Source organism: Microtus oregoni, unplaced genomic scaffold (genome assembly GCF_018167655.1).
Source record: "Microtus oregoni isolate MIOR12 unplaced genomic scaffold, Mior012 000009F_ref0000495, whole genome shotgun sequence".
Lineage (NCBI taxonomy): Eukaryota > Metazoa > Chordata > Mammalia > Rodentia > Cricetidae > Microtus > Microtus oregoni.
This window is the reverse complement of record NW_024543068.1, coordinates 56,565,270-56,581,842: the sequence shown is the minus strand read 5'-3', so window position 1 is coordinate 56,581,842 and position 16,573 is coordinate 56,565,270. Positions and strand designations below refer to the sequence as shown.

Here is a 16,573-nt window from a genome sequence, read left to right as displayed (position 1 = left end):
TACTGGATTCATGGATAGTTGTGAGCTGCCATGTGGGTGCTGGGAATTGAACCCGGGTCCTCTGGAAGAGCAAAGAGTGCTCTTAACCTCTGAGCCACCTCTCCAGCCCCTCGCTTGAATTTTCAAATGTACCCAAAATCTACATAGCCGAATCAGTAAATACTACCTGTATATGAATGAAACAAGGTTTCAAATTCCTTTGAGTTCTTCATTTGGACTCTTGAAATAGAAACTGTTCCTAAAATAACCCTCCCAAGTGAGCAGAGATTTACATATACAGTAATCAAGCATTATTTTCCTCAAAATAATCCAGAGGAAACACAACAAAATGCCATTTTCCCCCTAAGTAAAAAGAAAAAGATTTTAATGTACGTATTTTAGATACTGTAGTGATCCCAAAAAGCATGACTATTCCAGCCATGTTATGCTTGTGGGGTTTTTTTTTCTTTTAATGAAAAGTGATCGTGATCATTACTTTAAAAATAGAAATTTTTAATTTCTATTTAATTTTTAAATTAATTTCTTAACCCAAACAATAATATTTTTATCTTTGGAGTATATTTAATCATTTAAAATTAATATCTGTAAGATTTCCATGTTCTTGAAACCAAAAAGTTGTAATCTCCAAAACTGAAATCAACACAAGCTGTGAGCTATAGGTCTCTCTATCCCTCTTAAGTATGTAAACTATAACACCAGTTTCCCTTGAATGTTACTAAAAGAAGGGGAGGGGGAAGCCAAATATAAAAACACTTTGAAGGTCTTGCTGAAAGCCTTAGCGGTGAAATTTTTTTTAAAGCTGGAAGTTACCAAGGTGGGAAGAATAAATTCAACTCTGATAAAGATACTGTACATTAATTATGAAGCCTTATCAATTGTGGACTCCATAAATCTTTCTCATTCGTATATTTAGTACTGACAACTATACAAAGATTTAAAACATTTGTCATACTTTATCTTACTGTGTCCAAGTCTTCAAATATAAGTTAGATTCAAGTAGTTTAATCATAGATAAATAAATATAATTATTAAAATTCCCCCACCTTTTAGTAGATATTTAATCCTGTCTTTTGACTTCCTTGGGAAACTGAGCACCTTATCACCTTATGCATATTTAACATGAATAGCATTAATTCTTGGTTAATCAAAAAAATAAAAAAAAGAAAGCAGCTAATACAAGAGCTAGAACAAAGACCAATAAGATCTTAGTAAAACCTTATGTAAGTTAGACTCTTTGACTAAAACAGATATACAGAGTCATCTTAAGATGTTTTCATAATAAAATTAACATTAAAAATCATTTTAATACCCCCTCTTAGTATGTACACTGTACACGTGCATAAAATCTATGCTAAAATGTGAGGGGAAATCTCAAATTATTATCAGTTTGAATATTTATTTGTTATAAACAAGTTTTAGATGGTTAAAGGTGGTTAAAATATAGTTTGGAAATTAGACAAACCCTACGTAGAACTTACTTCATCTATTTAGAGGTGAAATTGAGTGGTTTTCCTATGTACCCCCGTATCTTAAACAATTACTACTTTGCTAAACAAAAAAATGAGAACGCCCATGATATCTACTTGAATATTCATGATATCACTGTTCTCATTATCAAACAAATTCAACAAATTCTACAACTGAGAAAGAAAATAAACCAGATAGTTCCAAGTACTATCCCCAAAGTTTCAGATAGCTTTTTAATAGAATATTCAAACCACACAAATACCTCCCCATATTATCTAACTGCTTGGAAACAAGTTACTTTATAATAAACTTAGTTCAAAGTATTCATGTAACACATGCAGTAAAATGCCTCGACGGCAATGAGCACCAGTTTGGAACTGAATTGTTAATGCATGTCTCATAGCCTTGAATGATGCAACTGGAAGTTTAGATTTTGTTCAGATGACCATGAAGCAAGACCTCTGGCGGCTGATGTATGAGTGTCTTCTCCCTATACCAATCAGGAAGAAGAAACAACAAGACAAAGCAAGAAAGACTGTTGGGCTTCTTGCTTACATAACAGAATATTCATGTCCCCAATTGAAATAGGGATATGGGAGAGATGTAGGTTCCGGGAGTAGGAGAAAGGTTGGATTCAAGTTTAGACGCTAAGTTTGCCATGGCCGCAAGAAATTTGATTATGGGGAGTCTATAACAGTTATATATTTTTATTTTCATTTGGACTTTAAGAGAGAACAGTCTAGCAGGCGGTGGTGGCTCACGCCTTTAATCCCAGCACTCGGGAGGCAGAGGCAGGAGAATCTTAAGTTTCAGACCACATGAGGCTTCATAGCAAGACCAAGTCTGTAGAAGCCAAAATGAGGTAATAGAGATAATTCAGGGTTTTGTATCAGGATGGTTGCAGCCAAAGCAGGGTTGGGAACTTACCAGATGAACACCCGAATGTTAGTTGTTCAGAGTTTGCTGGATCTGTGGTGTGTGTGTGTGTGTGCAGGCTGCGTGCGCCTGGCTAACACTTCTGGGTCCTAGAGATAAGACTCAGGCCATCTCACCAGCCCACACAGTGTTAATTTTTCTTGGGGGCAGGCAGGCTGGTTAACACCATTACACCTTCCTCCCTACATCACAGAGGACTTCTGAGTCTTTTCCTCTACTCCTTTATAAATAAATGGATGAACCCACAAACTACACTTGGGGACTAATAGGGAAGATTGGGGTTCTAGAAAGGCACCTGTATTCCATACACCATGGGTTGTTCTACCTGCTGTATTCCCGGTTTATCTACTAAAAAGAGCCAAATGGGGGGGGGGGGGGGGGAGGACGGGAAAACAACCAAGACTTATTTGTTCTAACTTTTCATTGTGCATAGGAGGAAAAAAAGGTCATTTTGGTTTTCAGTTAAGAGTAAATAATGTACTAACATGCTACCATGAAACATTTATAAATGGTGCTAACAAATTCTGTGTAAATGTTATATACACCTATGTGTATATGCCATGTACACCTACACGCCACTTTGTAGTATCATGTTTATATCTAGGAGAATGGCAAGATTCAGGCTATGGTTAAATCAAAATCTGAGGAAACCACATCCCCAAGTAGGTGGCCCTTCATTTTAATACAAGTGATAGGTCCTGTCTCTTAGATCACATCTCCTCATGTTCAGATGACAGATGCTCACTAAAGACTTATATGCAATGTTTTGGTTTGTAAACTTACCATATGCAAAAAATAAACACTCACGTTTGTAGTGATATTTTATTTGTATTTTAATAAAGTGTGCCTGAAGATCAGAAAGGAAAAGAGCCACACTGGTCAGCCATACAGACCAGGCAGTGGTAGCACACACCTTTAATCCCAGTAGCCACACAAGTTCACCATAGAGGCCGGGCGGTGTTGGTCACGCCTTTAATCCCTGCACTAGAGAGACATTCAGTCTGAAGATTTGACAGAGGTAAGAGCTCTCTAGTGACTGGCTGCTCTGCTTTTCTGATCTTCAGGCTGAACTCCAATATCTGTCTCTGGATTTTTATTAATTGTGCTACACGTTAGTAAAAAAAATTTCCTCTCAAAATTGACTCTGCGTTCTATCAGACTACGCTTTTAACTGACATTAATTGGATTACAGGCTAAAACTTTAACATGAAAGGAAGAAATGTCAATTCCTCATAAGTTCTGCCACAGATGTACAATACAGTCTTGGTGAAGATGGTTTCTCCTTGGTACGCAGCAAACAGAGATAGTCTTGGTGTTGGGTACACAGATCTTCCAAAAAATAATTAGTATATTTGGCGGCTTACATTTTGACAATTCATGAGTTACAATGATAGGATTTATTTATTTTAGGTCCCCCCTCCTTCCCCCGCAATACAGGAGATCTGTCTGCCTCTGGCTCCTGAGTTCTAGGATTAAAGGCATATAACACCTCCTGTTTCTCTCTGGAGTGTTAGCTGCCTAACAAAGGCCTAGAGCAAGCCCTTCAAACTTAGTGTTTTAAGGCCACAGAAAGCTACCTAATCATATCGCTTCTCCACAAAGCTGTCTGTGTTGTTTTAAACATTCTTTGTAAACAGAAACAGCTCTGCACACTTCTCACTCCTACACTTCTCAGTGAAATCCCAAGTCCTCGTTTCATTGCAAACTCTCCACATAAAGCATTTTGCATGACTTGGTAACCAATGTTAACAGTAACCCAAACATATTTATCCAACTTCTATTGCAGGTAGTATTTTTGTTAAAATATAGATGCTAAGTCCCAATTCATACTGATAATTAAGAAACACAATACCCTTTTAAACTTACTTAAAACAAAATGAAAAATCTTGTTCTCCAGGGCAGATTCCTAACACTTTCCTGGCCACAGATGTACTTAAGAGGTGCCATCTTTGAATGGAAACATCAACAGTAAGATTCCTCATTAGTAATTTAATAATGACATCCACAAGCCAAACTTGAGCTGTTTTAATTAGAAAGTTTTACACATAAATTCCCTAGTCAATATTTAGTTGGTTATTCTAAATGACCAAAATAATGAGCGACATATCACAAGAGTTAAAATTTAACCAATAGTTAAAAAGCTTACAAAGACCTACAGTCATGCAAAACCGTACTTTCTTACTGCTGTATGCTATGGGGTTATAACTTCCATGGAACATATCTCATGACTTTTGTTACATTTATACACTGGACAAACCATAAAAAAGAAAACAATGCTTAAAACATTTATTATAAAAGTGTGCTTTATTATAAGGAAATTTTAAATATAACCAACAATACTGAAAATGACGTAACTGGCATTTATAGCCTTGGTTGGAGTTCTTCATTCGACAGGCATTCATTTACTGTTCCATGAACGCTAACAATCAGCTTATGCAATGCAACAAAAGAGAACTTGGAAAAGGGAATAAGGAACACAGAATGATGAACCGGGAATTCGGGTGGTGTTTTTCTTGTTTTTCTGTTTTTGGAATTTTTCCTTCTTTAATACATGGCTTTTGAAAACATGTTACCTTCATGTAGAGAGCTCTTTCTCCTACAGATTTTGCAAAAATAGTAGTATTTTAAAACATGACTAAAGCTATAGTTTACATACTTTAATTTGTTTATGCATTATCCAATTAACATTCTAGCCATGTTTTCATGTACATGTATGTGGACTATAAACATTCCCTTATAAGATCATGACAGCCATAGATGAATTTCACATCTATAGATACCTCTGTTCTTTAGAACATGTTTCCCAAAGTGAAATTACCCATTTGAAGGTGAACAACAACTGGTGAGAACTAATGTCTCTAGACATTTGGTCATCGGGCCTGAAAGTCGTGTAAAAGTATATTGCTTTGGTTGTTTATAACAATTCATCATATCTGGCATAAAAATAAGCATATAAGTGACCAAAGAAAACCTAGTAAAATTTTGTACTTTGTGTACTTTTTACTCTGAGTTGACTTTAAAGCTAAGGACAAGGCCTAATGATACGTAGTACAGACAGAAATTCCATTACTCATTATGTATGGCTTTGCTTATATACAAACTTATTTCCACCACTGTAGTAGAGTTTTTAAGGATTGGAAAAGACAAAATACACTTGATTGGCTGCTGATCAATGAGCTTGCCGGTTAGCGATTATGACAAGGAATTAAAAAGCAAAAAAACATGGGCACAGACATGGGCACCGGGCTGTAGTATGCAGACCATAAAGAGCAAAGAAATATCCTGTGGGTATGTGGATAAGAATCCCAAACGATTTTTCATAGGAAAGTTTCCCTTTTTCAAAACATAAGATTTGGAACATTAAGAGGACAAAAAAATGTTCGATTAAGTTTAAATAGCTTAAAAAAAAATCTTTGTCACGTTAAATGTCCAAATGCAATTTATAAAGAATACAGGAGTTGCAAAAATCAAAAAGGAAGCAGTGACACCATATATTTGATGATGAGAAATGTGTTTATGGGCTGAGCAGTGGTGGCACACGCCTTTAATTCCATTACTCAAGAGGCAGAGGCAGCCGGATCTCTCTAGTTTGAAGCCAGCCTGGCCTATAGGGTGAGTTCCAGGACAGCCAAAGAAATGTCTTGCGGAAGAAAAAAAAAAAAAAGAAAACTTCATTTATGATCTTTCATCTTAAAAGACTCTCTGCCCAATTATCATATCTAAGTTGTCAAGTCTCAAAAGCCACGCAGTTACGTAGGCTACTCACCGACATTTGTCAAAGAAGTCAAAACGTACTTTATTGCAAAAATATAAAAAATTTTTAAATTGCATATGACGTTTTATACCATTTCACCAGTAGGCCAAGGCTAACACATAACTTATCAAGCCAGAAAAACTAGAAAATGAAATGACTGACATTTACTGGATGATGGATTCTAAGAATGTGATGTCATGTTAAGTCACGTGAGTCATTACCAACTTCCCTCTTCAATGGGAGAGTCACTAATTTGATACTTGAATAAATCAAACACACAGATTGGCCTATGATTACATCTTTTAATTATCTTATTAAACATGTACGCTTTCAATATATTATAACCATTTGAATAAAACTTTCAAATAATTTTATGGAATAAAAAGTCTTTTATGAATATGTTGATTTTTTTTAATGAACTACCCATTAGAAAGTGATGTTAAAGCCTACTGACTATTAAATCACTACTGTTTACTGATACATTGTAAATGTTTTTTTGTTTAAAAAAGGAAAATCCAAAATCACAAAATGCTTGGCATGTACACAAACACATTCTCAGTGGACTAACCACTACAGCGTAACTGTTTCACTAATGCTCTTTCCGCTCCGTACTTCTGCTTCATGCAGTGGGCTCAACAATATCCATGTTTGTTCCGAACAGTGCAACTAATTGTTCTTCATAGGTGGCGATGTTCCTTTTCATAATTTCCATGCAAGGTCCCAAAAGCCTTTCAAATGCTTGCACATCCATGGCTAAGAGAAAAGAAAAAATAAATAAATTGAAAATACCATTCCTTGCCTAACTCCGAAATTCCTAAGCCATTCCTTTCTACTATGATACTGCCATTTTGATATGTTAACAACCCAAGAGAATTTTTAGTTGGATATTATAAAAATATGACAAAAAAGTAAAGGTTAAAATGTTCTGCTTCAAAAAAGAAATAGGACCTTTGCTGGTTACAGTCTGGGATGCTTTGACGGATGAAGGACCTGTGGCGGAGTTGGTGGGAGGTGCCTGATCCACATTGGCGAAATGAGGGTCTAACCTGGCACAGCCTCTGGGCTTTCAAAGATAAACATAGCCCCCTTCCCCAAAAGTGGTACAAGAGTGTTTCTTTTCCTGTTCTCAGAGCGTACAGTAGCATGGTATGAAGATTTTTAGACATTCATACCACTGTCTATGCAATTCAAAATCGTGATCAATATGATGCTTTTTCTGCAACTATCAATATATGTATCACTTTGCTTGTCTGCCTCAAGCATTTTATTTTGTGTTTTTGGTTTTGAGACTGTTTGGTTTATGTAGTTCATTCACAGTGACCTTCAACAAGACCTTGAATTAATGATCCCACACTTCAGGTGCTGGAATTACAGACAGGAGACACCAAACATGGATGTCTCCTGTATTTTAAAAGTTGGAGTTTACAATATACTGTTTAACATATCAAAATCTATCTCTCAAATTTGCATAGGTAAAAAAGGTCAAGTTTGTAAGGCTTCATGGACATTCTTGCATGGCACATTAGTAAAAATAAAATAAATTAGTAAAAATAAAAGTGGCCTGTATGTATTGAGTCATTAAATAGGCAAATGAACTACTTCTTAAAACAAGTAGTCAAAAAATACATAAAAAAATAGCCATCTGAGAAATGCAGATCAATACTACATTGAGATTTCCCTCTCACCCCGTCAAAGCATCTATCATCAAGAAACAACAAAAGTTGACAGGCTTTTGAAGAATGGAAGCCTTGTCCACCGTTGATGAGATCAATGAAGCCACTAGAAATAGGTATGCAAGTTCCTCATTAAATAAAACTAGACCCACCATTTTTATCCAGGCTCTCCCCTCCTAGGCATGTCGGAAGGAGCCAAAGTCACCACACAGTGGAGATACCCACTTGCCCTTGTATAGAGCAGCAGCATTCACAATAGCCAAGCCATGGACTCAGCCTCAGTATCCATCAACAAATGGAAAATAAAATGTATACACACAATGCACTGCTACTCAGCTAAAAAGAAAAACACATTGTGACATTGGCAGAAAGATGAACAAAGCTTAGAAATATCATCTTAAGTGGAGCAGACACTTTGTTTTTCTTCAGATGGAGCGGGGAGAAACATGAAAGCGGAAGGGGACTATTTGAAAAGGAGAATGGGATCAACAGGGAGAAAGAGAGGGTAATTACTGTGAATATGCAAAGCACGAGCTACTCGTGAAAGGGTTTCAACTTTATACAAGTTAATATGTACTAATTAAAGAAAAATCATCTTAAAAGACCTAGTCAGAAAACCATTCCTAAGGCAAAAGTCACCTCTGCGCTTGGAGGTAGTGGCACACGCCTTTAATCCCAACACTCGGGAGGCAGAGGCAGGCGGATCTCTGTGAGTTCGAGGTCAGCCTGGTCTACAGAGTGAGTTCCAGGACAGTTAGGGTTGTTACACAGAGAAACCCTGTCTTGAAAAACCAACAAACGAAACAACAACAACAACAAAAAAAACATATATACACATACAAATTGGACCCAAAGCTCATAAAACATTTACCAGTGAGTGGTTAGATCATTTATCATGCATATATTTACCTCTTCCTAATAGAATATAAAAAATGTGATATATTAATAAAATTTCTATAGTGAAAAATTATTTAAAAACAGAAAACTATGCAAATCCAACAGAAAGGAATTACGACAGAGGAAGCCATGGGCAGATGGTGATGACATGGGTGTGTCTTAGAACTTCCTATGTTTTTCTATACTTCCTGTATTTCTCCCATTTCCTTTAACATGATTACAACGAAATAAGTAAGCACCTTTATCTTACAGTCAACATCTTTGAGGAGACTGTCAGTTTTGTCTTCCCTTTCATCAGAGGATTGCCGTACTAATACTGCACTTTCTGAGGACCTTTTACAACATGACCCTACAAAGAATTCATTCCGAGGAACCTTGCAAATCGTAAAAATCACCGAAACTAAATTTTATCTTTTTGAATTGGAACATGAAGGGGATTATTATTGAATCAATTTTTAAAAAATATGTATTTATTTATTATGTATACAATATTCTGCCTGTGTGTATGCCTGCAGGCCAGAAGAGGGCACCAGACCTCATTACAGATGGTTGTGAGCCACCATGTGGTTGCCGGGAATCGACCTCAGGATCTTTGGAAGAGCAGGCAATGCTCTTAACCACTGAGCCATCTCTCCTGCCCTGAATCAATTTTTAAAATGTCATTTATGTTTCTATTTTCTAAACCATGTTCTTCATTACCTGAGTGATTTCTTAGACAAAAAAAAAAAACAATCTCCGTAGATACCAACTGGAAGTGGTATGTCTGCCAAGCTCCCTTGGTAGAACCAAGCCATAACAATCACAAACAGCAATTGATTATGTGCGGACAGACCTGACCGCCGTCCCAGGGGCCAGGGGTATGGCTGCGTATCTTCACTGGCATTCCATTTTCCCAGAGAGCTTAATAATGAACTTCACAAAAAATGCCATTTTAGGCTTCTCTTTTGAGGAATACAATGCATGGCATTTTCTTGACAGGTTAAATATAAAACTCGTTTACTGGGAGTTCTTTTTTTCAATAATTAAAGTAAGTCCAAGCCTTGTTTATATTTTTGTAAAGATTATTTATTTATTACATATACAGTATTCTGCCTGCATGTGTACCTGCACCCCAGAAGAGGGCACCAGATCTCATCACAGATGGTTGTGAGCCACTATGTGGTTGCTGGGAATTGAACTCAGAACCTCTGGAAGAAGAGTCAGTGTTCTTAACCGCTGAGCCATCTCTCCAGCCCCCACCTTGTCCATATTTTGTGAGGACTTGTGAACCCAATAATGCCCCATATGATTTGAGTGCCTGGAATGCAGACATAACAGGTCCACCACTGACCCTACCTAAACATTTGACAGTCCCGATTGCATGTGCAGACGCCGCTCTTGGCTTGTTAGTGACCAGGGCCAGCTCTCCAAAGTACTGTCCCCGAAAACACCGAGCGATTTCCACAGCACCGTTCTCCTCCACTTCTGATTTGCCCTGAGGAGGTAATTAAAGCGAGTTACATTTAAGTCTACCATCATTTTTTTTTTTAAAAATCCATTATTTTCCTTGCTAATATGAGTTTTACCTTTCTTTTCATAGTAATTTTCACTTCTCCAGATTCTACAATGAAAAAAGAATCTGCCAAATCCCCCTATTAAAAGAAAAAAAAAAATAGAGTGAAAAATGAGAATTCCATAGCAACCCTGAAATCATGTCCTTGAAGCCAGTGTACAGATTCCAGTCTGTAAGTGAAGTCTTATTGAAGAGGCCATTTCATCTACGCTCAGAGGTAATGGCTGAATCTTGGCCTTACCCCATCTAAGTGGAGACAAGAGGAGGGAGGGGAAACTGTGGTTGGTATGTAAAATAAATTTTAAAATGATGAAAAAGAGACATTAATTCAAATAGACTAGTACAGCAGACTTTGTGATTTTTTTAAAAAAAAATAATTCAGGCCGGGCGGTGGTGGCGCACGCCTTTAATCCCAGCACTCGGGAGGCAGAGGCAGGCGGATCTCTGTGAGTTCGAGACCAGCCTGGTCTACAAGAGCTAGTTCCAGGACAGGCTCCAAAACCACAGAGAAACCCTGTCTCGAAAAACCAAAATAAATAAATAAATAAATAAATAATTCAGTAGACTGTTGTGATTTTATAAAAAAAACCCACAGAATATTAGAAATCCCCTCAAGTCATGTATGTTTCAAATGTCTACAGAGCCTACTTTCTAGGAGCTCTCTGGCTGACTATGGCGCTGTACACAACCCCGCTGGTTTCCCACAGGGAGAAACCATGTTTAAAAGCATGAGGGTTAGAGGCTAGAGCAGACTTGTATTAACGTATCCAGTGCTTGGATACTGTGCAGCGTGAGCTCTTCTCTGCGAATGTCATCGGGAAGCGGCCGTAGGAGGTCTCAAGACCTGATCATGCAAAACTCTTTATCATCGCCCAGTGGAGCTGGGTTCATGGGAGAGCCACCACTTCCCTTTCGTATATGACATCCTTCTATACATGTGGACTTCACGATACAAACTGTAAAACCACTCAGAGAGTCAGGTAATGGTTTAATGAAAATTCATTTGGAATAAATTATAAAAAGAAAAACATCCAAATTACTTACTGGCTGTAAAAGCATTTTTAGTAAGTTGTTTGGTAGAAGTAATATTCATTAAATCCAACATCGCATGCTGATTATTAAACCAAGTTTAACGAGATTTCTAAGACATTCTTGGATTTAACACTACACGGATTGACATGGTATCATACCTGAGCGATGATCTGTTCTCCGTCGCTGTAAACTTTGGTGCCGATCACATCCACCACCTTCAGGCGTTCAGAAACCTTCAAGGAGAATACAGTATCAGAAAGAAAAAGACAGTAATGGCTGCTCTTGTCAACTGGACTACATCTGGAATTAACTAGAACCCAAATGGTTGAATATACTTCTGAGAAATTTTTTTCTTTTTATATTTTTTTTTCTTATTTACATTGGGGTTTTACCTGCATTCATGTCTGTGTGAAGATGTCAGATCTCCTGGAACTGGAGCTACACAGACAGTTGTGAATTGTTATGTGGGTGCTGGGAGTTAAACCCAGGTCCTTTGGAAGAGCAGTCAGTGCTCTTAACTGCTGAGCCATCTCTCCAGCCCCAGAATTTTTTTCTTAATTAAATACTTGAAGTGATGAAAGATCCACCTTTAATCTGGGCCACACTTGCTGCTGCACTGCCCATAGAAAGAGCAGGAAAGAAGGCAGCGCCCCCTCCCTTTGCATGCTTGCTCTAGCTTCCTTCCCTGGCATTAGAGTCCACTTCTTCAGGATTCTGTCACATATCAAAGACCAGCTGAGCCGGGCAGTGGTGGCGCACACCTTTAATCCCAGCACTTGGGAGGCAGAGGCAGGCGGATCTCTGTGAGTTCGAGACCAGCCTGGTCTACAGAGCTAGTTCCAGGACAGGCTCCAAAAACCACAGAGAAACCCTGTCTCGAAAAAAAAAAAAAACAAAAAAACAAAACAAAAAAAAAAAACCAAAGACCAGCTGACACACCCAGCCGCGTGGACTGAACAACTACTGGGTTCTTAGTTTTCCATTAGTAGGTAGCTATTATTGGACTAGCAGTGCCACAGCCTATAAGATACTACAATAAATCGCATATATAAAGAAGGAGCTGCCATATATATATGTGTGTGTGTATATATACATATATACAGTATTACATATTCGCCATAGGTACAAATGTAATTGTTATATATCAGCATATATTATATATTAAATATCAGCATATATTATATATTAAATAAATTCTCTCTTCCTCCAGCAAACCCTAAGTAATACACAGACCACTTATGTAATCTTACCTATTTTAGACATTTAAAAGGGGCTAGCTATACTGCTAAATAAACTGAACAGTGTTTGCTTGTGTGATTGTTAGATTAACTGCTAGAATTCTCAAATGGAAAAATTTGTATTTCTATATTTTTCCATAAAATAACGGCAGACTGAGACACTCCCAGCCCAGATTTCCATATGGCAGCAATAAAGTAACGGCGGAATGGCAGCTGCTCCCTTAGAGGGAGCACGTGTTCTCCCGTTGCCAAAGTCCCTTCCTGGGTCACATGGCTCAGTTTGACTGGACAGCCTCCCTGATGAGTTCTATTTGAGGACAGGAGCTGCCGGAGAAGTCAACTCCCTCTGCATTCCACAGTGTGGCCAAGGTTCTTCCGGGCATAAACCAGCAACCCTAGAAAGATGCTACTGTGCTGATGTGTGCCATTTTACGGCACCGTAAGACATACATCTATTTCTCTAGAACCAAGGAAATTACAGCAAAGCTGAATTCTTAAGGTAACAATTCTTCCACAAGTGTCTGCCCTCCTAGATAAGAAACAATCGGTCTCATTGAGAAGACATTGGGCTAAGAAATGAAAGAGAATCATGGCGGGTCCATAAAGTTGTGCAGGAAGCTGTTCTAGGCAGATAGCAAGTGCACAGGTCTGAGGTGAGGGCTGGCTTGTTTGTGTCACGGGAAGAAGCTAGTGTGTGAGGCAGGAAGAATGTGGAGCAGTAGGAATGTTGTCAGAGGGACCCAGGCGGGGCAGGATACTGGGCAGGTCCTCAGGGGCCATCAAAGTTATCCTGTCCTGGAAGGGTGGATAACAGAAGGCAAAGGAGGTCTAGGACCCACAGGCTCCTGTAGATGTCTGATAAAAGTCATACGAGAGTTAATGATGATACAGACAGTGGTGATACTGATGAAGGTAGTGGAAGATGACTGGATATTACAGATATTCTGAAGAATGACACCCATAGGTTCCCAGTTGGTGGCACCGTTTGGATAGGATTCAGAAGTGTGACCTAGCTGGGGGCAGGCTTTGAGCTATTCTCTGTATGCATTCTGTCTCACCGTTATGGATCAAAATGTAAGACCAACTGTTCCTGCTGCCATGCCTTTGCTCCATGATCATGGACTCTGAAACTGCAGGCCCAATTTATTCAATGTTTTCTTTCATAAATTGCCTGGTCAGGGTATCTTACTACAGCGACAGAAACATAACAAGACGAAGAGCAAAAAGGGTGATTTGGGGCATATGGTCCAGGATAAGATGTGCACAGGTATCTGACAGAAGGTGTTAAATTAGTAGTGGACAGTGAGGATCATTTTAGGGGGAACTTATAAGGCCTGAGGTTTGAAATATGTGAGATTCATATTTCAAATTCTCACATACCAAGTAAGTGTGTGTAGGTACATTAGAAACCCAGGCTGAGGAATGCCAACTTTAAAAGTGGTGAGAAAGGGGAACAAGCAGTAACAACCCTGGGGGTTGGGGTGGGGCAGTGAGGACCTCCTGGGTTTAGGTAGTTCCTCCCTGTAAAGGGATAACCAGCAGTTAACTCTTTATGCTATTAGATAAATGGCACCTATAAATTTGCTATAGACTCTAGATAAGAGCCTTATTTTCCAATCACAATAATAAAATGTACTTATAGGCAGTAAAAGAGCTAGCAATGAAACCTAATGTCACTATCTGTTCTTTTCATAGGAAAATATGAAAAGACATTAAAAATTATCATTTTTACTGTGGGGGTACTACAGCACACACTGTGTGGAGATCAGGAGACCTTTCCACCTTTATGTGTGAACTGGAGTTGCCAACACGGTTAGCTTTTTTTATCAGCTGGGCCTCCTCACTAGACAGTCTAAACAAAGCAGCCTCCACAGTACGGGGGTGGGGGTGGGGGGCAGCCATGATAAGCTAAGTCTGGGCAGGTCACCCAAAGGAAGTTCTTTACTTCCCACCATTATCACCTGCCAGAGTAGGACTAAGCCCTCGATAAATTTAATAAGAGGCCTGAGTCTCAGTAGTTTACCCTGAAGCAATACCTGGTAGCAGAAAGAACCACAAGCTGAGATAACCCTACCCCCACCCAGGAGCAGACCATTCAAAGGAAAAGCCTGACATTCCAACCTCCGTAGATAGGATCACCTGCCAGCACACTCACCAGGACACCCCTAGACAAATGTCAGCCAATCAGGGGTCCTGAACCTCAGAGAACTCCTCACCCCCACCTTTACTACTATAAAAACCCAATTCTAACAGAGCTCGGGGTTCTCCAGTTATTCCAATACATTGGACATGTGGAGAGACCTTTGCAAACTTGATTTAAATAAAGGCTCTTTGCTTTAATATACCGGACTCTTGATTTCCTTGTTGGCTTTTGCGGGAACTTGGCGGATTTGGTGTAACACTCACCTCCAGGGACTTGAGGAATGGCAGCGACTCAATAAAGCTTTCATACATCTTTCTCTTTTTGGCATTGTTTTTTACAATTATTCTCCTGAAGGTTACCCTGTCCTAAAGAGAGAGTAGTAAACACAAATGCAGTTAAAATCTGAACAAGTACTCCCATTCCCTTCAAGGATTACACAATAATTGATGACGTTAAAGTTAAAGATTATATCATGATTAGACTCTCAACTAATTTCATATTTTTATTTCTTTGAGCACAAAATTTACTGTATACATTTTTTTCCCCTTTATTTTCTTAGAAAAAGAAGCACTCATCCAGGCAATGGCGGTACAGCATTAAGGAGGCAGAGGCAGGCGGCTCTCTGAATTAGAAGCCAACCTGGTCTACAGAATGAGTTCCAGGGCAGGCAGAGCCACACAGAAAAACCCTGTCTCAAAAAGGGGGGTGGGAATTTAAGGGGAAGAAGAGGAAGAAGGAGAAGAGGAATGGGAAGGGAAGGGAAAGGAAGGGAGAGCGGGAGAGGGAGAGAGAGAAAAAAGAGAAAGAGACAGAGAGAGAGATAAGCATTCTTTAGATTAGTGGTTCTCAACCTGTGGGTAGTGACCCCTTTGGGGGCTGAATGACCCTTTCATGTGGGTCGCATATCAGATATCTTGCATTTCAGATATTTACATTAAGATTTAGAACAATATCAAAATTAGTTATGAAGAGCAACAAAAATAACTTTATCATTGGGGATCACCACAACATGAGGAACTACCTTAAAGGGTCACAGCATTAGGAAGCTGAGATCCCGTGCTGTATTGAAGGTCACAGTGTTAGGATGTCGAGAAGCACTGCTTTAGAAACAGATTCTGACCAGCACGCTGGGCTCTATGCCCACATGGAGGCACTGTCACACTATAAAAATATATACCAATACCATTCCCTCACTGTAGATGGCAGGGTTGTTGCAAAATCAATTAAGTAGATAGGACCGAACCTGGGTTTAGCATTGTTTTAAGTATTTACTTCAGTCAGTCACAGACACAGTTAAATGTGACATTCCTGAAGTATACATACACTGAGGTAAGAACTACAAGAAACACTAGTTGAAAAGAAGTCATCCATAAAGAATTGATAATGTAAGCATTCTTAAAAATACATGTTTATACTAGTGGTGGTGGCACACACCTTTAATATCAGCACTTGGGAGGCAGAAGCAGGTGCATCTCTTAAGTTCAAGGCCAGCCAGGGCTACACAGTGAAACCCTTTCTTGAAAAACCACAAAAATAAACAAAAAATACATATTAGTTTTCTTCAGACTCACATAATATCACAATTTTCCTTTTAACAATGAAGGTACAAAAAAACCCTATATTCTTTTTTTTTAATATTTTTTTTTGTTTTTTGTTTTTTTTTTTGTTTGTTTGTTTTTTTGTTTTTCGAGACAGGGTTTCTCTGTGGCTTTGGAGCCTGTCCTGGAACTAGCTCTGTAGACCAGGTTGGTCTCGAACTCACAGAGATCCGCCTGCCTCTGCCTCCCGAGTGCTGGGATTAAAGGCGTGCGCCACCACCGCCCGGCTAAAACCCTATATTCTTGACTGGGGTCTTAGTCTAGACTTTATCATGTTTACAGT

At 38.8% G+C, this 16,573-nt stretch overlaps 1 protein-coding gene across 1 annotated transcript in view; it reads right to left on the bottom strand.

Moving 5' to 3' along the window:
* Positions 1–4,411: 4,411 nt before the first annotated feature.
* Prkar2b (protein kinase cAMP-dependent type II regulatory subunit beta) overlaps positions 4,412–16,573 on the bottom strand; it is a 90,362-nt gene continuing 78,200 nt past the window's right edge. Inside the window, exons 7-11 of the mRNA XM_041658586.1 lie at positions 14,956–15,057; positions 11,470–11,544; positions 10,293–10,358; positions 10,063–10,201; positions 4,412–6,910 (exon numbers count right to left, since the gene is read on the bottom strand). Of these exons, the coding sequence (XP_041514520.1) occupies positions 6,777–6,910; positions 10,063–10,201; positions 10,293–10,358; positions 11,470–11,544; positions 14,956–15,057 (516 nt within the window). The 3' untranslated portion in view covers positions 4,412–6,776. The remainder of the gene's footprint in view (positions 6,911–10,062; positions 10,202–10,292; positions 10,359–11,469; positions 11,545–14,955; positions 15,058–16,573) is intronic.